Genomic DNA, 24,196 nt, shown 5'->3' with positions numbered 1-24,196 from the left:
GATCCATAACAAAGGGAACCTTCCTATTGCCGATATAGCCACGGCTCTACAAGCTCTCCGGCAGGCCTCAGCTCGCTGCACGAGACACGATAGAACAATTACCCTTTGGGTTGCCCTACTACTGCACATCAACAACTCTAAATCGTCCCAGCCGGGATCTTGAGGTAGCCTTACGATTGAAGGGTCTACTAGTGTCCTTCCCTGAGTGCAGGAGAACTCTGCATCTTCCATTAGGATTCTCTCTAAGTTCCACCATCTCACTAAAAACAGCTCTTATTTTCAGTCTTACCTTGCACATTGAGCTGTGTTCCACCGCCTTTGCCACTCCCAATGTCAACAATGGTCACATTGCAGTAATAGAGACCAGAGTCTTCTTGTGTGACATTGAGCAGCTCAATATCAGCTCTTTTGTTTGTGAAGAATAAAGTCCCATTTGTATTGGATTTCATGATCCTGCCATGGTACTTTTCAATTGCATTGTCAACGAGATCTTCAGGTGCCTTGAGCCAGTTGTAGTGCCCACGCTTGGTCTTGCTTACTTCATTGTAGGAGAAGGAGCAGTCTAACTTGGCTGTGCTACCAACTGTAGCACAGACGGTAGGGGTCTGCGATATCGTCAACAGGGTGGAAGTGCCTGTTAAATGCAAAATAAAACAGGGTGTCAGGAACAGAAATTCAAATACTTTGGACAGCGTTACCAGAGAGTTGTTATATTTTAAAGTCTTCTTAAATGTTTAGGTTTTCTGACATTTTGGAGGAAATTCATATCTATATAAAGCACATAATGTAGTCAAATACTGCAAGACCCATATATGTACTGCGCCACTGAAGTGTCATAGCAAGAATACATCTGTCAGCCCTTAATATCCAACGCAAATGACAGATAGTGCGCAATGAATGCTATTACATCAATGTCTTATTCCATCATATATGAACATACCGGGAGGGACCCGCTCCCTGTCCATGTCGGCCATCTTGTTCTGAGACTTTTTGCCTTCAGTACTGTATGAGGGGGCAGGAAGAGGTGGGCGATTACGGTGTATGCTGATATTTGAATTACACATGAACACGTGCACCTAGATGATACTTCTGGTGCACGTGCAACCACTGGGTCAATGCTCTGTCTGTGTGAAATAATGTATATTCCCTGTATATTCACTGTATATTCAAATAATTGGTTCCATGTGTTAATATCCCCGCAAAAATATTGCGATACAAAAATATCTCCATATTTTTGCGGCGATATTGAGGCATGGACCCTGCAGGGGACACCTCTGCAACCCCGGCATTAATTTAAAATTTGCGGGGGACACCCCCGCAACCCCTGCTCCCACAAATTATCTCCTCAAAAAATAAGATTGAAATGTTGGCCATTCAGACGTCTTCAAAATTAGTGCAGAATTGGAGAGTTGAGTCCCGAGGCTCCTCGGGATATACCACACTAGTTGGATGGGCAATTTTAAGAATGTGGTGTGCTTTCCATCTACCATATTTTACCATTTGTAACAGAGATTAAAAGAGACACAGTGTATCCCGAGCTGTTATGCGGTTCAAGCAGTGGCATTGCTAAGCGGGTCTGGGGGGGGACCCGGGCCCCTGCTCTGAAATCATGAACCCCCCTTGACCCTCCAGCTCAGCTGTGCTACTTTCTTTGCACTGTCTGAAGTGCTGTGTCCACCAGCACAGCACATACACGTGGCTGCAATCAATGCTGCCGCACATCAATGAAGAGCTGTTAATTCACCCTGCAGCCAAGAGCAGCCCCTCCAATCAGAATGTAGCACACAAAACCACTAATAATGGATCATTAGTTACTTAATGGTTTAGTGCCTACATTCTGATGGGAGGGGAGATGCACAAAAGGGTGTGGTAGTTGATGTGCACAAAAGATTCTCTGCAGGAGGGCTTCTGACGTCACACATTGCCTTTTATAGGCACCTGCCCACTTTTGCCTGTGGCCCCCCTACTTTTGTCTGTGGCCCCCTCTGTGCTTCTCCTAAATTTTGTTCCCAGCGAGGCCACTGGGTTCACGAAATGGCAGCTACGGTTTGTCCACATATACATAAGTCTGTTTGTTGACTGTATAGGGCTTAATTCCATGTTCAAAAATGACAGAGGGGAATACGAAAATGAGTGTGAGAGTGTAATGTATGTAGAGTTGTGAGAGTTATGCACATTTAAGGGAGTGTGATCATGAGTGGATTGTAAAATGGTTATTTTGAGTGTTTTACAGTGTATTGCTTTTGCTTAGTAATTTGTCATTTGTATTGTATTTTTATAGCATTTCGACTGCATTTGTACAATTTATTAATTAAAGTTGTGTTCACCACAGACTAGAACCTCTGATCTTTAATTATGCAGATGTAATCCAATCTTTGAATCTTATGAATCCATTGCTTGTGTTACATTCCCTTCCCTGTAGTGCAGGTGGAATATCTCCCTGGGTCTCTGATACCTAGTGGCCGACCAGTGCTCACGTCAAGGGTCAGATGAATGCAACTGGAGCTTTCATCACTGACTGTATCTCCATCGTCATGGCCTCTTGTCATGATCTCTGCTTCCAAAAGGTCAGGGTTTTCCCAACTCCCTTGGAAGCAGATCCATAACCTAAGTTCCGAGGGCCAACCAGTCCCAATTGGGACCTTTTGGACCCAGTCCTGGCGCCAGTGGCACCAGGCTCATAAATGTGCCCAGTCCCAGCGCTGGAAGCGCCGGGCTCATAATGCTTGGGTGGACTTACCTGCAGCAGACCATGCTGCTTACTTGCCTGCCAGCTGAGCCTCTGATCCTCTTCTGTTTGGAACTACTTTTCCTGTTGGGTGGGGCAGGAGCCACTCCCTAGATTCAGAACACTGGAACTCTTCTGGAAAGCAGGAACTCTTTTCTTACCTAGGCGTGGCTGTGGAAGGAGACACCTAAGCACTACAGGAGACTATTTAAACCACACCCGGTGGATGAATCTTGCTTTGCGTTATTCTGCATCCTCTGCAGCAGAACGCTCATCGTGTCTTCTGCATCGGATCCTGGGCCTAAGGAAAAAGGCTTACCATCCTGAATCCAGTCTTCAGCAACACCTATAAAGACAAGAAAGAACAGGTTAGCATTCCGGCATCTGAAAGACAAAGGCTTACCTACTCTTCGTGCGATCCGGAGGTCTTCACACTGCATTCCGGCATCTGAAAGACAAAAGCTTACCGACTCTTCGCACGCTCCGGAGGCCTTCGGCGCTGCATCCTGCATCTGAAAGACAAAACAAGGTGCGTTTAAAGACATTGGGGAACTTTAATACTCACGTGCCATTACTCCTTTCCACATCAACCCCAGTGGGTATTCCGGCACCCTGCAGCCGCTCCGAACTCGTACCTGCAAAATAAAAGACAGTTAGAGCGCATCGTGAAGCAGGCAACAAGCGCTTACTTACGTGCTTCCAGGCGCTTCTATTCATCATACGGACTCCATCTTCAACTCACTTCAGCCCGTCATCCGCCATCGCCGGAACCTGCAAAACAAGAGACATCATTGCTAAAGACTTTAAAGACAATAGAATTACTCGAAACTTACCGTTCGTGCAGTAAACGACGGACAGCAGTCCTCTGAAGTCAAGAGGCCTGCGCTACCGATCCAGTGAAGAAACTGGTTACAGCACCCTGCCCCGAGGCAGATGGAGAGCTCGGCATTCACTTACCTAAGGTGAGAGCGTTAACCTTTGGGGGTCTACAGGAGAGCAAAAAAGGGAAGAGATAGGGACACCCCAATAACCCCAGTTCATTAATCCCATATTTTCTGTCTGCAGACATCTTACTCTTGAAGTCAGGCATACAGTGCACAGAGGTCCAGCCCAAAGAGCCAACCGGGTGCTACACATCACCTTTGAAGATACGGTAGTCGCCCAGTCAAGACCGGCGCCTCTGCGAGAATCAGGTGAGCGTTACAGAACGCAAAGCCTACCGCAAAACTCTCGCCCAGGCGCTATGGAAACCTCGGATACTGACCACCTAGCCCGGTTACTTGGGGAACTAAGGGCAGAAGTGCATGCAGCTCGCCAGGAAACGAATGCTCTAAGAAGGGAACTAATTATTTCCAAGGAGAGAACAGACGGTCTTGCTAGACAATTGCTACAGTCACAAGCCGGACAAACCCCGTTACCCGCATCAGGGGCAAATCTTCCTTCAACATCCTCTATGAATCCAGTGCAGATCAACCTACCTGGGAATGTACCTCTGGCTCCGCCCGAACGATTTTCTGGTGACCCAAAGAGGTTTGCAGTATTTATCAATCAGTGCCGGTTGCACTTCTTATGCCGGCCAGCAGCCTTTCCAACTGATCAAGCTAAAGTAGCTTTTGTACTTTCGTACCTTAGTGGCAATGCGGCAGACTGGTCGATCCCTCTAGTTAATCAAGATGATCCGGTTCTCCATGATTTTCAAGCCTTTCAGCTTAGTATGGAAAAACTGTTCGCAAGACATTCACAGGGGCAGGCCTTGGACAATGAGCTTCTTTCGTTGCGACAGGGTAATCAAGACCTTTTGGCTTATATTGCATCTTTCAATAGACTAATAGTGGAAACTCAATGGCCTGAGGACAAAAGGATTACGCTGTTTTACAGAGGTCTACGTGGAGAGCTCAAAGACGTTTTAGCCCAAGTAGTGAATCCCCCACAAGACTGTTCGGATTATATAGACTTGGTCGTTCAAATAGATCATAGACTGCAGAACAGGAAGGCCGACTGTTCCAAGTTTGATGCTCGAGTATTTTCCAAACCGCCAACTCCTTCCAAAGGAGTAGACTCCGGGGAACCCATGCAAATTGGGGGTCTGAAAGGTCCTCTAACACAAAAGGAGCGGGAAAGGAGAAAACAGTTGCAATTATGCCTATATTGCGGAAACTCAGGGCACTTTCTTCGAGACTGTCCGGTGAAACCTGCCAAGAAGGCAGTAGGAGCTGCAGTTACCAAAGTTACAAACTCTGAGCAGGGAAACGACCTCGCCCGACAAGAATAGAGGTCCTCTTGCCGAGCTTGAAAACCAGTTCCGTGACCTCGCATTTCGTGATACCTATGGTCCTCATTAGCCCTGATAATCCGGATCGATTACATGCAATTGAAGCTTACGTCGACAGCGGTGCCATCGGCAATTATGTGGATCATGAAATGGTTTTGAAGATGAATCTAACTCTTTGTGCCAAGGCTGTAAAGGACGTCATTACTACAGTGGATGGTACGGAGATAGCCTCCGGGCCAGTAACGCATACCACTCAAGAGGTGACGCTAGTAAGTCAAGATGGACACCATGAGAAGATCGTGTTCGATGTGATCAAGGCCCCTCAGTTTCAGATTATTCTAGGAATACCTTGGTTAGAGAAACACAATCCTCTGATCGATTGGCGAGCAAGAACGGTCCAGTTTCCAGATGTGTCTCTACTTGTCACCTTCCACCTGGTGTTGCACTGGCAGCAATTTCTTCAGAGACTCCCCAGTTACCTCCCGAATACCTTGAATACCAAGATGTGTTCCGGAAGGATCAGGCTAACACTCTACCTCCTCATAGGTCTTATGACTGCCAGATAGACCTGATACCTGGATCTACTCCTCCTTGTAGTAGAATTTATGCTCTCACCGAGCCTGAGAACCTTCACCTTCGACAATACATGGATCAATACCTGGCGAATGGGTTTATTCGTCCTTCCAAGTCCCCTGCTTCTTCAGCTTTGTTCTTCGTTCCAAAAAAGGAAGGAGACCTTAGAACTTGTATCGATTATCGCTCCCTGAACCAGATCACCGTTAAGACTAGATATCCGTTACCTTTGATCCCTGAACTCCTGGACCAAGTCAGAAAAGCATGCATATATACAAAGCTGGATCTTAGAGGAGCTTACCACTTGGTACGAGTAAAAGAGGGCGATGAATGGAAGACTGCCTTCCGCACCAAGTATGGGCTATTTGAATATCAGGTCATGCCCTTCGGACTTTGCAATGCCCCGGCCGCCTTTCAATATTTTATGAACGATGTCCTCAGAGAGCTCATAGATGTGTGTGTTTTTGTTTACATTGACGACATCCTCGTTTACTCTTCATAGGAATCTGAACATCGGAAACACGTGAAAATGGTCCTCGAAAGATTGCGTCAACACAAACTTTTCGCTAAGTTGGAAAAATGTGTTTTCAACGTGACTGAAGTTGAATTCTTGGGATTCATATTATCACCTGGCGGAGTACGTATGGATTCAAAAAAGGTCGATGCAGTTCTCAAATGGCCATCACCATCCTCCGTAAAAGGTGTGCAAAGCATGTTAGGCTTCGCTAACTTTTACCGCAGGTTTATCCCCGAATTCTCTCGAATAGTCCAGCCCATCACTGCCTTGTTAAAGAAAAACAAACGTTTTGAATGGTCTACCGAGGCGGAACAAGCTTTCCAGGATTTGAAGACTAAATTTATCTCTGCATCAATCTTAAAACACCCTCGCCCCGAACTCCCCTACATCGTGGAAACTGATGCTTCAAGCCTTGCCATGGGGGCAGTTCTATCACAAAAGGACCCGGTAACCAATCAGTTGCATCCCGTGGCATTTTGGTCCTGCAAATTCTCGCCTCCTGAAATCAATTACACGATTACTGACAAGGAACTTCTGGCTATCAAGTCTGCCTTTAAGGCTTGGCGGCATTATCTGCTGGGGGCCCGACACACCGTTACTGTGATTACGGATCACCGAAACCTGCAATATTTGAAAACCGCAAAAGCCCAATCCTCTAGACAACTCCGTTGGGCATTATTCTTTGCCGAGTTTGACTTCATAATTACCTATCGACCTGGTACAAAGAACGGTAAAGCTGATGCCCTTTCTCGGATGGGAGTGGAAGAACACTTGATGAACCCTAAACCTGTACCAATCATTCCCGAACAAAGAATTCTGGGTGTAATCGCCACAGAATCCATAGAGGAAGTTAAGGATAAAGCCAGGCAACTTGTAACTCCAGCAGACATACAGAATTGGCATCTGCAGGGAAAGGACTTTGCAGTAAAGGACAACTTATTGTATTTCCAAGAACGATTATACCTACCCAGCACAGATTTACAGAAAAAAGTAATCTCCTGTTATCATGATTCTTTAATGGAAGGTCATCCCGGTATGGCCAAGACCTCAGAAAAGATCAAGCGCTACTTCTGGTGGCCGTCTTGGAAAAAAGATATCAGAGACTTTATAATGTCTTGTGGAGTATGCACCCAAAACAAGAGTCAAAAGGAAAGACCAGCAGGCCTCTTACGCCCTATTGACATCCCACCTCGCCCTTGGCATACGCTTTCTATGGACTTCATCACCGATCTACCTCCATGCTCCGGATACAATACGATTCTAGTAATCGTGGACTTATTCCCCAAGATGGCGCATTTCATTCCGCTCAAAGGCTTGCCAACAGCACCAACTCTGGCCCGAGAATTCCTCGAAAACATCGTCCGACTACACGGTTTTCCTTCGGTTCTAATTTCGGATCGAGGTAGTCAATTTATTTCTCATTTTTGGCGAAGTTGCTGTCGGTCGGCTCAAATTGATGTGAGACTATCGACCAGTCACCACCCTCAGACCGACGGACAAACCGAGAGGACCAATCAAACTCTGGAACAGTATTTACGCTGCATGCTGCAGCAAACTGAAAAAACTTGGAAAGACATCCTTTGGATAGCCGAATATGCCTACAATAACTCTGTCCATTCGGGAACTGGGAAAACACCGTTTTTTCTTTTGTACGGCAGTCACCCTCGAACCTCGGAGTTGGATCCCCTCCAAGATCTTGAAACACCAGCAGTAGACTACCTGCATTCTACAATCACCCAAGCCTTTAAGGAAGCTGTTTCTCACCTTCAAAGGGCTAAAGAACAATACAAGAAAGGAGCAGATCAACATCGGAAGGAAGCCCCTCAATATCAAGTAGGGGACCAAGTCTGGTTATCCACCAAATATCTACCTCTAAAAGGGCCACGCACATTCAACCCAAGATACCTTGGTCCCTATTCCATCACTACCATAGTAAACCCAGTAGCGGTCAAGTTGGACTTGCCCCCTCACATGAAGATACATCCGGTCTTCCACGTCTCTCTATTAAAACCCGTGCAACCTCAAATCCGACTAACTAAATCTCCAAAACCCATCCTAGTTGATGGAGAACTCGAGTTTGAAGTCAAAAGCATTCTGGACTCCAAGATCTCCAAATCTAAACTATTTTACCTAATTGACTGGAAAGGCTACGGCCCCCAAGAGAGATCCTGGGAACCTGCTGAATATGTCCACGCTCCTCGCCTAATCAAAAGATTTCACCGAACATTTCCTGACAAGCCAAAACCCCCGGAGAAGCCCGGTTTGGGAGGGGCCTTGAGGGGGGGTACTGTCATGATCTCTGCTTCCAAAAGGTCAGGGTTTTCCCAACTCCCTTGGAAGCAGATCCATAACCTAGGTTCCGAGGGCCAACCAGTCCCAATTGGGACCTTTTGGACCCAGTCCTGGCGCCAGTGGCACCAGGCTCATAAATATGCCCAGTCCCAGCGCTGGAAGCGCCGGGCTCATAATGCTTGGGTGGACTTACCTGCAGCAGACCATGCTGCTTACTTGCCTGCCAGCTGAGCCTCTGATCCTCTTCTGTTTGGAACTACTTTTCCTGTTGGGTGGGGCAGGAGCCACTCCCTAGATTCAGAACACTGGAACTCTTCTGGAAAGCAGGAACTCTTTTCTTACCTAGGCGTGGCTGTGGAAGGAGACACCTAAGCACTACAGGAGACTATTTAAACCACACCCGGTGGATGAATCTTGCTTTGCGCTATTCTGCATCCTCTGCAGCAGAACGCTCATCGTGTCTTCTGCATCGGATCCTGGGCTTAAGGAAAAAGGCTTACCATCCTGAATCCAGTCTTCAGCAACACCTATAAAGACAAGAAAGAACAGGTTAGCATTCCGGCATCTGAAAGACAAAGGCTTACCTACTCTTCGTGCGATCCGGAGGTCTTCACACTGCATTCCGGCATCTGAAAGACAAAAGCTTACCGACTCTTCGCACGCTCCGGAGGCCTTCTGTAGCCTGTTCTGTAGCCTGTTCAGACTGGGTCTCTTTACATCCCATCTGAACATCCAGCTTCTGGATTCCATACATTGGATGCCAGATCATTTTGCCAGGGCAAGCAATGTTTTTTTCCAGCAATGAGGAGCAAAATACTATGCTTTTCATCCATTCACAATGATTGCTCTCCTCCTCCTGCATGCTCTGGTACAGGATAAAATGTTGGTACTGGTACCCTTCCTAGGGGGGTGCAGTCCTCTACTAGTCAACCCTGTAAAAGGATCTGAAACCACCAGTTCTTCTTTCATTTTTTACATTTCTTCTGTTGGAGCCATTTTGGGGCCCACTCCGGTTGGTTCTGGAAGGATCTCTGCCGCGATTGGCCTGGTTGGTACCAAGGAAAGCCAATCCCCCAAGGCAGTTCAGAGAGAGCTTCAGCTCTTATCCAAAAATTGTTGGGCCCCCAGTACGGTCAGGGCACATGATGCAGCTTGGAATAGGTGGGTGAGACGGTGTGTTCTAATGGGGTAGGATCCGTTCACTGGCTGGTTTGACACCTTTTGGCTGGTTTGACGCCTTTACTTTCATAACACGCTATAAATATGTACAAGCCTTATATTTCTTCCAGGTACGCTATGATTTTCTTTAGATGAGCAGTCCCCTGTCAGCAGATTTTTGGAACAGATCAAATTGCCTCAACCCCCTCCTGAATCCAATAATTTCTGTCAGGTTGCATGTTCACTGCAAAATTAAATCTGGGAGTACTGTTGTTTCTTTTCCAGCTTTACCAGATTTCCTCCAAGTGTGTGTCATTCAGTGTCCCCTGGCTTATGAGGCCAGGAATCCGGTCTTAGAGCCAGCTAACAGCTACTCATTTCCTTTAAAAAATAAGCCCTGTGGAGAAAGTGCTGGACTCAACCGCTGCTAGGCTGTGGCCAGTGTATCCTGTGTACCTGTGGACATTAAGAGCTGCTGCTGAGGTGCGTGTGCCTTTAAGGTATTCTGACTAGCTGACCTTAAAAGGCCACCTCATCCGCCCTTGCGGCGTAAGCCCTGTGGAGAAAGGGCTGGACTCAACCGCTGTTAGGCTGTGGCGAGTGTATCCTGTGTACCTGTGGACATTAAGAGCTGCTGCTCAGGTGCGTGTGCCTTTAAGGTATTCTGACCAGCTGACCTTAAAAGGCTGCCTCATCCGCCCTTGCGGCGTAAGCCCTGTGGGGAAAGGGCTGGACTCAACCGCTGTTAGGCTGTTTGGGGACTGGCGCCTGTGCGGCTGACCAATGGCTGCTCAAACCTCCTCTGTGTCCAGAACACGGGCACAGAAGAGACGTGAACGACCGGGAGGAAATGAGGCTAATGGAGAACACAGCGCTGCTAATCGGCCGTCATCTAGAAAAGTAAGTCCCTTTTATTCCTGTGTCTCAATGAGTGACGACTTAAATGTTGCCACATGGAACGCTCCGGAAGAAGAGCTGCCGTCAGAACTTGGAATCTGTAAACACTTGCCCCTGTGTAGCGCGGTGATAGACGGCGTGTTCAGGCCTGCAAGGTCCATTAGTAACAGTAACTGTCCTTGTATTCATTCAATCCAACAAGAAATGACATCTGGCGGGTTCGATTCTAATGAAATCACACATTCGCCCATCACTCAGAACAATGCCTTACCTGGCGTGCTGACGGTCCTCGGCAGCCAACGTGGCGCTTCTGCTGTGGATGCACGTGGGACCAGCAGGGACCTCCGTGTGGCTGGGGAGAGGGAGGAGACTTCGCTCGGGTCCGGTGTCGGCGCGCTCACGCTCTCCGTGGGGGCTGGAGCGGACGTGGCGTGGATCATCCACAGCGGTGTGAGCAGAGTGGAGATCCCACTTGGGGGCGGGGCCAGTAGCGAGGACTCTGATGTTTCTCCCGCTGATGGGCGGACCTCCACGCCAGCTCGCTCCAACTCAGCTGTTGAGGCTGACAGAGCAGTTGGGTCTGGTGGAGGTGCCTTTCTGGCACCAGTGGCTGGGGCGGTCAATGTAGGCATGAGTATGATTACTTGTTCGCCCGTCCCGCTGCTGCCTGAAAATCGATCTAGCACAAACGCGGCTGGGGAACTGGACGATAATGTGTTCAGTGCTGCGCTCGGAATTTCAAAAGAGCCTTACGACCAGAAACTGACATCTAACATAATCTAAGCTGTAGCTACAACAGGGGGATTGTCAGCTTACAATCGTGAAGAACGTCGAGACTCATTGGGCGTTACAAACAACATACTGTACAATTTGACCTCCATGAATAAAGCGTGCAGTGGTAAATTAATAAAGGACTTGTCACTGCAATGTAAGAATGCTCAGAAACTAGCCCTTAAACGTCAGAATGCTCAATTAAATGACCCCAATAAGGACACATAGACAAATGTTTCTTATAAACGTAGTAAGCCATCAACTTGTGTTGCAAAGGAGAAGACAAATATGGCCTTTTCAGACGATTTGTCTTTTCATCAGATGAACTCACAAAAGAGGGCTGACAATACTAAACGACTAGATCTGAACAAAACGCAGCAGAGCGTGCGTAACTCACAGTCTTCTATCACGAGTAAATCGGATAATGGTGATCTGTCTGACTCTTCATTTATAGATCGCCCCTTTCCAAAGATAAGGAGGGGAAGAGTTCACAGGCCCAGGAACCAAAGGAAGCGCACCTTAGAGGACAAAAACGTGGCGTTCAAGGAACCCAGCGCGACTTCAGAGTTAAAAATTGCAATATTGTCTTCCCTAGCAATCTCCGTGGCCCCCTGCATGAAATTATATGAAAATCTGAATGATTCAATGAAGGACCTTACAACGCTGATTGCCCTTCTGAATACTAAGGTAGCCCATCTGGAGCACATATGTAGCTAGTCTTCTGGCAACGTTAACGAAACCTTGAAAAACTTGGATGCCTCATTCAAATCCCTATGTGACCAAAAAAAAAATTATTCTACTGCTAAAAAGCTTTTGAAGCACTGGCCTTGTTCAAGTACGAAGCTCTGGGCCTTGTAGGCTCTCATAGAAAGAACGATACTAATATCAATAACACACTGCAAAGAAGCTTGAAGCTGCCCATGGTGGCCTTCCCGGAATTTACAGCACAAGCTTCCGACGGGGACTCAGCGAGTACTCAGAGTGAAGCTGAAACTGCTTCCAGAGGGCCCGTGGAGACCGGCCCAACACTACAAGATAGGTCACCTGATCTTACTGGAAATAAGGGACTGGATTTGGTCACTTATTCTCATTTAAGTAGTGTTAGCACAGTGCCCATCACTCTGGATCGAGCAGACGACAATTCACTTGAGAGTGAACAAATCGTTAATATCTCATTTAACACGGCCTTTGAGCAGGCCAGAGCTTGTAAGGAGCAACTACGTATTAATGATCAAATGCCAACAACATCCAACACAGGACAACAACTAAGTATAGAGAATAGCGGACTAATTTGCAATCAAGGAGTAGAGAAACTTAATGTATTCTCTATTTTTGGTGGCTCTTCAAGTACCTGCTCAGAATTGGTGGAACTAAAAAATAAACTCATAAAGCCTGCAAAAAAACTAAGAATTTGCCAGAGAAGAAAAACAATAAAAACACAGGAGCAAGAAAATTCTTGAGGAACATAAAGTTCGTCCAAATAGTGACGAAAGAATCGAGTAAACTCGATCCAAAGTAAAGTACACAACAAATAGAGTTGTCAAAAAAAGCTGCCACCCAACAAGCATCGAAAGTGACAGAAATAACGCCTAATGACATCTTGGCGGCCCTTCTAAACATGTCTACATACGACGAACTGGAGGAAGCAGAGGTCTCACAAGCTGCCCTTCTGAAGTTTCGAGGTGAGAATACCTGCACCGACTCAATCCACGCAATTTAATGGGGGGCGGCACAAATTGAACACTCAGATGACAAGGTTGAAGTTGACTCTGTTGCTGACATCCCGATTACAGATCGTACTGTGGCTCTGAAGAGTGCGGGAATCAAGATGACCCGAACTTGCCAGCTTGTTATGGAACCAGGACCTTCTGCGTCGAGTTCAACTGTTCCGGCAAGTCCGCCGTTTGTGACAATGCAAGAAAGAAGGCGGAAACTATGCAATGAACAAGGTCAAGTACACCAGATCGATTCGTTCAGAAAAGAGGATGTTCATGAGATTTGCACTCAGGGTGCAATAGAAAGAGATGGAAGCTCGTATAAAAAACACACGAAAGATAACTCAACAAGAATCATGCAGGACTCACGAATGAACTCCCTCGGAAGAAACAGAAGTGAAGGAAAAAGAGGGAAAGACTTAGCACCGGTATTTAAACTGATGATTGAGAGGCTGGACTCAACGGATAATCTGATTTTAAATCGAGCAACCATCATTCGACGATTCGATCTAATTCCAAGGCTACGCGCCATTAAGTCCAAGGACTTAAAAATTGTCAAATGTCCTAATGAAAGATGGCATGATAAAGTAATTCTTCACGTGACTTCGCCACTGATAGCGAATACAATTGTTGAGGCGAACGTAGCACTGTTCTCACTTGGATTTGAAGTCTATGTGATGGAAGCTCCTTGCACGAGCCCCGTAGACCAAGATGTACAAGGCTCCTACGAAGGTCTAAGCTGCCTACAGCAGAGCACAGTGATACACTCTCAAATTAAAGATGACATCACTCACCATTGGGGTGCAGGGATAAGGAAGGTGGTTGGTGGCCGGCCTGCGAGTCTCTTGCGCGAAAATCCAAAACCAGAGGGAGGAAGTCTTAACCCTAAGGCAAATGAGAATGTGAGTGCACTCGAGTTACCCAAAACGGACATAAGGATCACGATATGCGGAAGCCAAGAATCGAAATTATCACGAGAGAGCACCAACAGTGGACCAAACACAAAAGGGGACTCTTGTGATTGGGGCTGGGTTGCTGCAACGCTCAATACGAACACCCAGCAAAAATGCCAGGATGTACTTACTTCGTGTGAGTTTTTAGTGGCCTCTTGGAACACTCGAGGCTTTATCCATCTTTTAAAACGTCCTGGCTGGAGGACCTAACTATTGTCTGTTTACAGGAAACATGGCTACATGAAATTCCACTCTCTAGTGATTATGAAGTGGCCCTGAATCCCGCAATAAAACTGGAAACAGGGCGCCCAGCAGCGGGTCTGCTAATAATGGTAAATAGGGACTCGGGCTTCAGGATTCGAAAATCTATCAATCACTCTCCATATATTCAGGAAACCATGATTATAAAGCAGAAGACGTGCCCTGTCGATACTGATGAAATAACAATCTTAAACGTGTATTGGAATCATTTGAGGGCGGGTAGAACAGAATTCATAGAACAAATTGCGGAAATTCTAGACGCCCTCTACGAGTCTACGACAAGGGCTAACATCATGATATGTGGAGATTTGAACATTGAGTTTTTCAACCTTGCGGCAAAAGATAAAAAGGCGCTGGCTCATGACTGGCTGGAAGAAATGGAAGCAAGGCAATTGCTAATGCTGAATGGGAATACCCTTGGGTACATGCCGCCGGCAAAAACTTGGCAGCGTGAAGATTCAGCATCGACGATCGACTATATGTTTGTGTCCATTGACTTACACGCCCGAATAAAATCCTTCATGATTAGGAAAGAAACCATTAGTGACCACAATATGTTAATAACAAACCTTATAACACAAACACAGGAGAGCACCTCAAGGTGGCAATACTCTGTCTCGGTGCTGCAAATAGGGTTAGACTTCGTCTGGAGGAATATGAAGTTTCCCAGCTGTCTACGGCCTATGTTCAGAACAACTCCCAATTGGAATATGAATAGCTACTGCAGCAATTTAAAACCAAGAATGTAGGGCTAAAGAACTTAAATATGGTCCGTAAACACTGGTTCGATCCAGAAATACAGAAACGTAAACGCTAGATGAGGCAGGCAATTTGACAGGTTCAAGCATTGGACTTGATTCCTAGAAGGAACGAAATTAGAACTGTAAAACAGAGGTATAAGAACTGGATGAAGGCTCACGTTCATTTGACCGTTCAAAATTATGCCAAAAAAATGTTATCTGCACTAAAGAATAAAAACACAAGCGAGTTCTGGAGGATCATTAACAACACACAGGCACCACAAAAGGCTCTGCAAACATGCCTGGTGATGGAATCATCCTGGACCTCTCATTTCGAGAACTTATATAAGGGATATAGGCCCTTGGATAATGAGAGTGAATTAACTTTTCCCCCTCGTGCCCTCAGGTTTTGTAAAAACGATATTGTGTCCATCATCACGAAGGCCAATAATTCAAGAGCTCCGGGCCCGGATGGCTTAACAAACTACACCATCAAGCAATGTTCCGAGACTTGGGCTGAGTTTTACATAACCCTCTTTGACAGAATAAACAATTCGGGTCAATCTCCCAAGTCATGGAAATCGGCAATTATTGTACCGATATTCAAAAAAGGGGATAGATCAAACCCTAGGAATTATTGGCCGGTGGCATTATTAGATGTCCGGGCAAGGTCTACGCCACCACTCTGCAATGAAAATTAGTAGAGTGGGAGGTAGGAACGGCGCATGTGGACGCCCGGCAGGCTGGATTTGTGAAACAAGTGGGTTGCTCCTAAAACTTATTACTACTCAATCTGGCAAAAATGGAGGCCCTGAAATCAAATACAGCCATATATTTGGCGTTCATTGACTTCTCCAGTGCATTTGACACTGTCGATCGAGACCTATTGTGGTCAACATTGTGTCGATGAGGGTGCCCAGAAGAGCTAGTAGCCGCTATCCAGGAGCTCCATACTGATACAACTATCAGGTTCCACCTAGATCAATCTGATGCACTGTCATCGGTGATCACTACACATAGGGGTGTAAAGCAAGGCTGCCCGCTTGCTGCAGCTATTTTCAGTTTGTTTATATCGAATATAGGAAACTCGATAGATGCAGTGGTTTCATTTCTGCCGAAGATAAACAAACTACATGTAAGCTGGCTCTTATATGCCAACGATCTTGTCATGATGGATCTAAAACCTGCCGGCTTGCAAAGAAAACTCGATGCCCTCCAGAACTATGTAATTGAGAACTGGCTTCAGATTAACGCAAAAAAAGTGAAATTTTAATATTCAAGAACTTGAGAGGAGCTACATCAAAAAAAGCAAAAAATTTCAAATGCCGTCTAGGTGGAGTACCTGTGACGATATCCCAAAACGTCAAATATTTAGGCATGGTCTTAAGCTCTTGTATTAATGATGCCCCCTGGGTAGCTGACACACAAAGGAAATGTACCCAGTTAGCGAGCCAAGCGCTTTACATGAAAAAGAAATTTGGGAGATTCTCGCTGGAACCTTTACGACTGTTTTATCAACAAAAAGTCATTCCAGCATTGATCTACGAGGCTGAGAACGCCCTGGGATGCCCTCACGAAGTATGGTCTTCTCTGGAGAACCAATTTTGGACTAAAGTGTTGGGTCTCCCAAGAGGGACCATGTCTTCGTGTATTAGATATGAGCTATCTTTTATTTCATTGCAAGCAAGGATTACTTGGAATGTGTTATCTCTATTCCGAAAGACACGTGTTCGAGAAAACATCCTGCAGTTTGAAATTCTCCACAGTGCCACTGCTATAGGAAAAACTGTAGTGGCAATGTGGATGAAGCGTCACGAAAGCTTGCTGGATGAATATGACATCAAAGTTGACCTGCTCCATGAAATCCCAAATGCCGCAAAATTGAAAATATGGCATTTAGACTGGGAGAGAACCTGCTCCCAAAGAGCCTTGGCAAAATTGATGATGGACGTGCCATCTGAAGCACGCGTGTTTAACACGGCTCAACGCTACATCAGCCTGTTCCCAAATCCTCATGCACGGAGACGCTTAATGCTGTTTCGTATGAATCTGTTTAAAACCAAAGAGTGCTTAACCTCACGTGCAGATTTTGTTCAAAAGACCCTGAAACATTGAAACATTTGGTACTATTCTGCAATAGCCTTTGTAGCGAAAGATCTCTGCATTTGGGCCCGTGGAGTAGGACTCACCCGTCCTTGTGTGGGGATGAATGGAGGGGTCACATGTTCAATGGAATTGACTTGAAATTGTTAGCCCCTTTGACGCTCTTTTTAAGGATAATCGAGCATCGGCTAGACATGGTCCCGGCAGTTTAGGAACTGAGTCACCGCAGTAGGGCCATTGGGGATCAATGGACCCGGATGGACCTCGCGCGGGGGGAGCGGATTTGACGAAGTGGGATGACTGTTATTTGTTGTTTGTAATGTGTGTAAATATTTTAAAGGTTTGTATAAACCGTATAAAATAAAAAAAATTAAAAAAAAAATCTTTCCTTCTGTTGTCATCCCCAACCAAGCTAGGTGGGTCCACTGGGTTAGTACCAGACGGGTATAAATATCTTGTTATTTAGGGCTCTTTTGGACAGTGAGGCAATGGCTTCCATGGCTTTTTGGGCGGTGCAAGGTTTAAGGAAACTCTTCAGTCAACCAACTGGTTTAATGCCAGGACATTGCATGAGTGTTACTGCACACCTATTGTGCATCTTTCTGGGCCTATCTCTTTTAGAACGGTTTTGACATGCACAATAAGTAGCCTTGGTGACATGCCATAGAATTCTGATATTCATAGTTTATGACAGAAAGTCAGGCTTCTATTCACACCCGGGGAAAGGCACTCTGCCAATCAGGTGACTGGAACAGCGGACTAGAATTGACAATCATCGCCCACTGTACGAGCCACCCGAGGCCCTTGCCCGGGTGGCGCTTTTATCCTCCTTTTGTTCATTGCAGGAGGAAACAGGGAGAGGCATTGTGCTCCTATCCCAGAGGTCCTCCCGTCTGGCCGTTTTTTTTTCCTTTTTTTCTCCATTGTTCATCAGGAGATCGGCTGCGCTAGCAAGGCGGATCTCCAGATGAAAAATGTTGAAAGCCATTTGCGCCCTCTGACGAACCGCGGGTGCGAATGGCTTTCATGCTCTGCCATTCGGGTGGACATGGCATGAAAGCCATAGTAATGGCAGGAAGGTGAGTATTAGCTCTGCCTCATTCCAATGCCTAATAACACTTTATTTTGTATACCGTGATAGATTGATTCTACGCGGGCCACATTTTGTTATTGAAGAAGGATCTCTGTCTCTGATTGGTGTCTTTGATCTTGGATGGCTTTGAAGGTTCTCTTATGCTTTCCACAGGTGACAATGGAGGACGTTTGAAGCTTTCACTGGAGAAAGGACGGGCTATCCTGCAAAGGGGCGTTTATGTGGGAATTATGGACATGGATTGATCAGCAGGAACACGTGTTAGAGAAGGTGGATTATGGATGTTATCATTCTTTTGTTTTCTTATTGCTTTGTGGAGCAAATAAAGAATGAGATGCATAATACTTGGCTCTGTACCATTATTAGAATCCCGAATATCTGTCACAAGTTCGGAATAATCAACATAGGGGATCATTTTGGAGTCTCTGGATCGTAAATGGAGGTATTAAAGGTATGCGTATGTTAGACCTGTCTTAACGCCTCCATTCACACTCAGGAGGATTTTCATTGTTTTTGAGGGCTCAACAGAGTTACGTTTCTGTCTTCCGCTTGCCCACCACCTTCAAAACAACCTAGTTTTGCATAAAACCAATGATTTCCTACGGAAGATGCCTGCTTTTTGCAGTGGTAGAAAGCAGGTGGATTCCATAGGAAATCATTATTAACTCTGCCTGCCACGCGTACATGGCAAGCAGCGTTTACTCAATTTTCACTGCGTAGTGGAAAAGAGAAGTGTAAAGAGGCGCCCGTCGTCTCTGTGCACTTCTCATTTGCACTCCATAGTGCAAATGACAAAAATTGCACTGAGGGGACCTGTTGCTCATGATGCCAAAATGCAATGTGCGAAAAGATGTGAAATATGGGAATGAAGATTTGGGTCCTCAGGTTGAAATTCAGTTCATCATATTAAGGTGAGAATCGCAAACTATGTTTCTGTACTTCAGATGAGGTTATACAGCCAGTTGCATATGACATTTATAAGGCATAAATAGGTTTCACGTTTATCAAAAATCATTGTGAGGAATCCATTGTGAGGAATTCTGCTTCCTGTGCCCACCAGTTCCACTGAAGCTACTTCTTGGCCCTGTAAAATGATAGTCTTATGTGTGAATATTACTAATATAGCTTTATACCCTGCCATCGAGGGTTATAGTGATAGTTAATGGCAAAATGGGAAGAGCATTAGCGGCTATTAGCACCTGGGGTGGAGGGTGCAGCCAGTCAGGTTCTGTGGATTGCAGGCTGAAACCCCTGATTTCAGGCCACATTTCACAGAACCCGTTGACTGCCTCTCCCGGCCATCGCCGCCATCTTACCCCCGCCTTCCCGTTTCTTTTTTTACTATTCCGCAGCCCTCCACCCCTGCACCACTTTCCCGATTGTTGCGGGAGAGGCAGCCGCTGCTGCCGCAGCAGCGTCCCTTCTTTTTGCTTTGCTGATCACCATGGAAATGGAAGAGGGGCTCCGTATGGATCCCTGCTTTAACAACCATAGCGGCCATTTTCTCAAAGAATTTCCATTCATTGAACTGCACATGTGCGGTGTCCCGTTCAATGAATGAAAACCCTTTTTTTAAGCACCCCAGGTTACTGCTTTGGTAATGGTGTTATGCACAGTATTACCCCAAAAGGTCGGGAAAAACCTAGTGCATCAAAATACTGAATATGGCAGTATAAAAAAAAGACAAATTCCAAAAATGTCAAATAAGGGAAGCGGGGGTGTCCTCCGCTCCCCTTGATCGAAATTAAAGGAGTCCAGGGGTTGTGGGGGTGTCCCCTGCTTCCATATAAGCAAAGAGGTGGACAAATAACGTTTTTTTTTTTTTAAACTGACCCTGCGGCGGAAATTCTGCCTCCTAATGGGGAGGCAGAACTTGCGTCACAGGGAAAGAGCAGCAGAGAGAGACAGCAGGTAAATGGACCACCGCAGGTAAGATTTAGGGGTATGGGGCTGGACGGTGGGAGGATAGAGGGCAGGGGTGATTATGGCATGCTGAATATTTCGAATTACAACATTTCAAATTCGTTATTTGCTGCTACAAAATAATCACGTACAACCGTTATGCACCTGTTCAACAGGCAACACCGGAGGATAACATCCCGGCGGCCCGATTTAATGGCCCGAGTGACCTATATGCTATTAGACTATTCCACCCAATGATAATAGGATGTTATGTTTTAAACAAGGTGAGAGAAAGAGGAAACCTTCGAATTTTGGGAGACAAGACTTATCAGCCAGTATTGCCAACTGTCCCTGCAATTTCTTGGATGGGACTGACACAATTTTAAGGTTGTAATATGTTTGTATATTTATTTTTTTGCATACTAAAATGAAAGGTACAGGATGGTGGTGACACGCCTGTAACAAGTGCTTAATGTATATCCAAAATGTACAATTCTAGAGCCACAGCAAAATCACCTGCTAACCATGTATTACTCACGGAAAAGGAGGAAGGGAGCACGATGAAGAACAAAAACCTGACGATTCCTCGATTGCAGACGGAATAGAGGTAGCCAATAGATTTCAACCCTTCGCCCATCTGGTATCCAATCTTGTGCTAATATTACGACACCGATACACCTTTATCTCTGGTAATTAATGCCCTGGTGAAGATGTAGCCAATATGAAGGGACGCAAAGATAATATTTGAACGGACCCTTCACACAATAATTCTACTTGTAAAAAGTGCTTCACATTGACAATGGAAACAGCATATTTACGCTGGCGTATGGAAGGCAAGAAAGCATACATTTCTGCCATTAAAAAGATGCTAGAGAAACCAAGAGCTTTATGATAGATGCTCAGCAAGTCTAGTCGGACCAGTGTTGTATTTGAGAAATTAATAAGGTGATACATATACATACAAAACAGTACTCTCCACCATGTTGATATATACCTATGGGGGACCTGGTAAATTCCATGTTGGAAATAACTGTCCCCCTAATCTCCAACCTTCTGTGGCCATGGCTAAGAGAAGGCCAGAGCATGGAGATTCGATATGAACAACTCCTATCCCTTCTCGATATATCCTTCTAACACTGCAGGTTTCATTTGTATGGTTAATATATCAAGATTAGAAACTAAAAAGTATGAGGATAAAGTCACACTAATAAACAAATGTACACATTGGTTGCGATATAAGAAGCAATGTCTCCCAGTCATCAGAAGTGACTTCTCAGATGCATAATGCTTTCAGACTCCATGGACGAGTGACAAAGATTATTTAAGATTGACCTTTTTTGATCAACAGATTGATAATGCCTTGTTTGCTATTGATTTCTGTACTTTCGCTCCTGTGGGGATGCAAGTTGAGCTGAAAGGTCAACTTGCCTGCTTTGATCCATCTGGTAACTTTGAACCTAAGGGCCCACTAAGTGAAGGTAAAACTAATGAAGTAGTCAATGGGAGTGCTGAGAATGAATTAGTGAACTGGCATACTGTGCTGCATTTGACCAACTTCTGCCCCATCTGAGTAATTTGCAAAACGTGAAGAATTCAATTGGTGAAATTTGATGGAATACCTAGAATGGAACTTTGAAAAGCCCTGAAAAAGACAAATATTCTGCTATCTTTGTTGAAGGTTATTATCGAACTCTATGATAATAACACAGCCTCAGTTACATGGCAGACAGTGGGTGAATGCAAAAAAACCTTCAAAATTGAGAAGGGAGTAAAACAATGCTGCATACTGACACCCAACAACAAGATCAAACTAAAGGGTAGTTTAGCGTCCCAGCAAAGCAACCCCTCCACAGGAAACTGTCCTTACAAAAACAACAATGCTACTGGGTCTAGTGGTTTCACAATTTTTTTATTTCATTCCAACAGTCTCAAAGAATTGCAATTTAATAGTATACACAATATCATTACATTTAATTGAACATATCAAAAAAACTACATACAAGAAAGTGATCTATGGCAATACATCACAGTGGGACTGGTAAAGTGCTAATGCTTTACAGGACACTTTGATCAGCTACACATCGCTGTTTATTCTTTCAAAACCCAATCTACTCTTTCATACCATTCATACTCCATACGCCCAACATGTTTCATTCCTCTCTGTACATTTCAAAAAGAGTCCAGAGAAACTTTTTCAGGGGCTTGCCTCACAGTCCAGCTACACCCAAAATATCTTCCACTCGATATACATAGGTATAGTAAGTCCTAGCAGACTCGATATTCTCTTCTCTGCAGAAACTCTGCCTTCTTCTTGGTGTTTCTGGGGCAGTTCTTCACTTGCAGAAGAACTTTATACTTTTAGTTTATTGCCTCCTATCGTTGCTCCAATATTGAGCGATCTTGCTTTTTTTTGCAATTTAAAGGACCAGTGACTTCATAAGTGTAGCTTGATGAAGACCCGGACCAGGCGGTTGTCTTATGTCTGTGTTAGGGCTCTTTCTTCATTCTGGCATGGTTAATCAAAGTGCTTGAGTACAGCATAATCTTGTGCCTGGACCAGGGAGTTGCCTTGTGTCAGGGTCATAACCCGTTTTCCACTCCCCAATAGTTCGTCCATGTTTACTTCTAAATTGTGTTGTCCCTTCTTTAGTTTTCACTGTGTAACTGTATGAGTCAGCTTTCATTCGGTATGTTCATCCCGGCTTTCGATCCCTCTGTTCTGCACACCTTTTTCAATTTATTTTTTGATGGAGTTATTGATGAACTATCGATCATGTCCTCACATGTTCCATTGTTGGGGGGTGAAAAGGTGGCCTTGCTAATGTTTGCTGGTGATGTTTCTTTGATTGCACACCTAGTGATTTGAAGATTCTAAAATACCATTTTACAAATTGTTGCACCAGACATGGATTAATAATCATTTGTAGTAATACTAAGCTCATGAGCGGAGGGAAACATTTTAGGTTCCGGTTCTGTTTCATCTAGAAGTTGAACAACTTAGGTTTCTAGGCATTAGGCTCAGCGTTAAGCTCAGCTGGAATGGTAAATTGGGAGCTCTTACTGATGAAGCTAACCTGATTCTATATTAACAGAGCAAGGGGATCTCAGGATTCTCAAATTCCTTTGGCAGCAATGTTCTAGCCCCGGCATTAGATGTTTACAGAGCACAGGCTTTTGCTGCTGATCTTTGTGGGGCAGAACTATGGGGTTTCTGTAGAACTAAGAATCTGACTAATACTGAGAATACATTTCTTAAAAGACTGTTTTTCTCCCTTTTTGGGTACACCCAATGTTTGACTCCAGTAGTGATAGGGTTTTCCGTAATTGGAGATCAGATTGCTCTGAAGACCTTGCTCTTTTGGGTTTGTATATGGTTGTGCAACGGCCTTACAAAGTATAGCGAAGCATTAAAAGATGCAATGGGTTGTCAAGGTTTACTTTGCCTTCCTTGGTTTCGTTATGTTAGGGTGACATTGAGGACATTAAACCTCCACACTCTGTGGGCTAATCCATCTAGCACTAATGCAAGCTGTAAACAACTGATTATACACACAGAGAGTGGGTCTTTCACAATAAGATTACTCAATGATTAGGCCCTTCATCATGTTTGTCCTATCAGGTTATTAAACGTGCTCCCACTCAAGAAAGTTATTTGTCTTCTGTTCCTCCAAAACTATCAAGAACCACATCGACTCCCTGGCTCCTGCCCTGGCTGATTTCTGCAATCACTCCTTCGCCACTGGAGTCTTCCCATCCCCCTGAAGCACTCCCTTCTGCACCCTCTTCTTAAGAAACCCTCTGCTGACCCCTCCTGCCCAGCCAACTATTACCCAATCTCCATCACTCCCTTCCTGGGCAAGCTCCTGGAGAATCTCCCAGCTTAATCTCCACACTGAATCTGTTGGTTGTCTTCATGACCATCAGTCTGGCTTCAGAGATGCCAGAAGCACGGAAACTGCTCTTCTGAACATCCATGAAGACATGCTCTCCAACCTTGACGCTTACACCCCTTTGCGTCCTCATCCTGCTTGATCTCTCTTCTGCCTTTGACACTGTTAACCATGCCATCCTGCTCAACTGTCTCTGTGATAACCTGGGTATCACTGGTCAGGCTCTGGCGTGGCTGACTTCTTTCCTCTCTGACTGACCCTCCCAGGTCCAACTTGGGTCCTTCCTCTCCGCTATCTTTTTCTCTACCTGTGGTCTCCCCCAGGGGTCTAA

At 45.3% G+C, this 24,196-nt stretch overlaps 1 protein-coding gene across 2 annotated transcripts in view; it reads right to left on the bottom strand.

The window, feature by feature from the left end:
• LOC138491338 (natural cytotoxicity triggering receptor 3-like) overlaps positions 1-24,196 on the bottom strand; it is a 358,708-nt gene that overhangs the window by 132,432 nt on the left and 202,080 nt on the right. For both annotated transcript variants that reach the window (XM_069617817.1, XM_069617818.1), the window contains exon 3: positions 290-634. In XM_069617817.1, the coding sequence (XP_069473918.1) occupies positions 290-634 (345 nt within the window). The remainder of the gene's footprint in view (positions 1-289; positions 635-24,196) is intronic.

This window comes from Ambystoma mexicanum, chromosome 10 (genome assembly GCF_040938575.1).
Source record: "Ambystoma mexicanum isolate Mex_15411 chromosome 10, UKY_AmexF1_1, whole genome shotgun sequence".
In the NCBI taxonomy this organism is placed as follows: domain Eukaryota; kingdom Metazoa; phylum Chordata; class Amphibia; order Caudata; family Ambystomatidae; genus Ambystoma; species Ambystoma mexicanum.
This window is presented reverse-complemented; position numbering and strand designations above follow the sequence as displayed.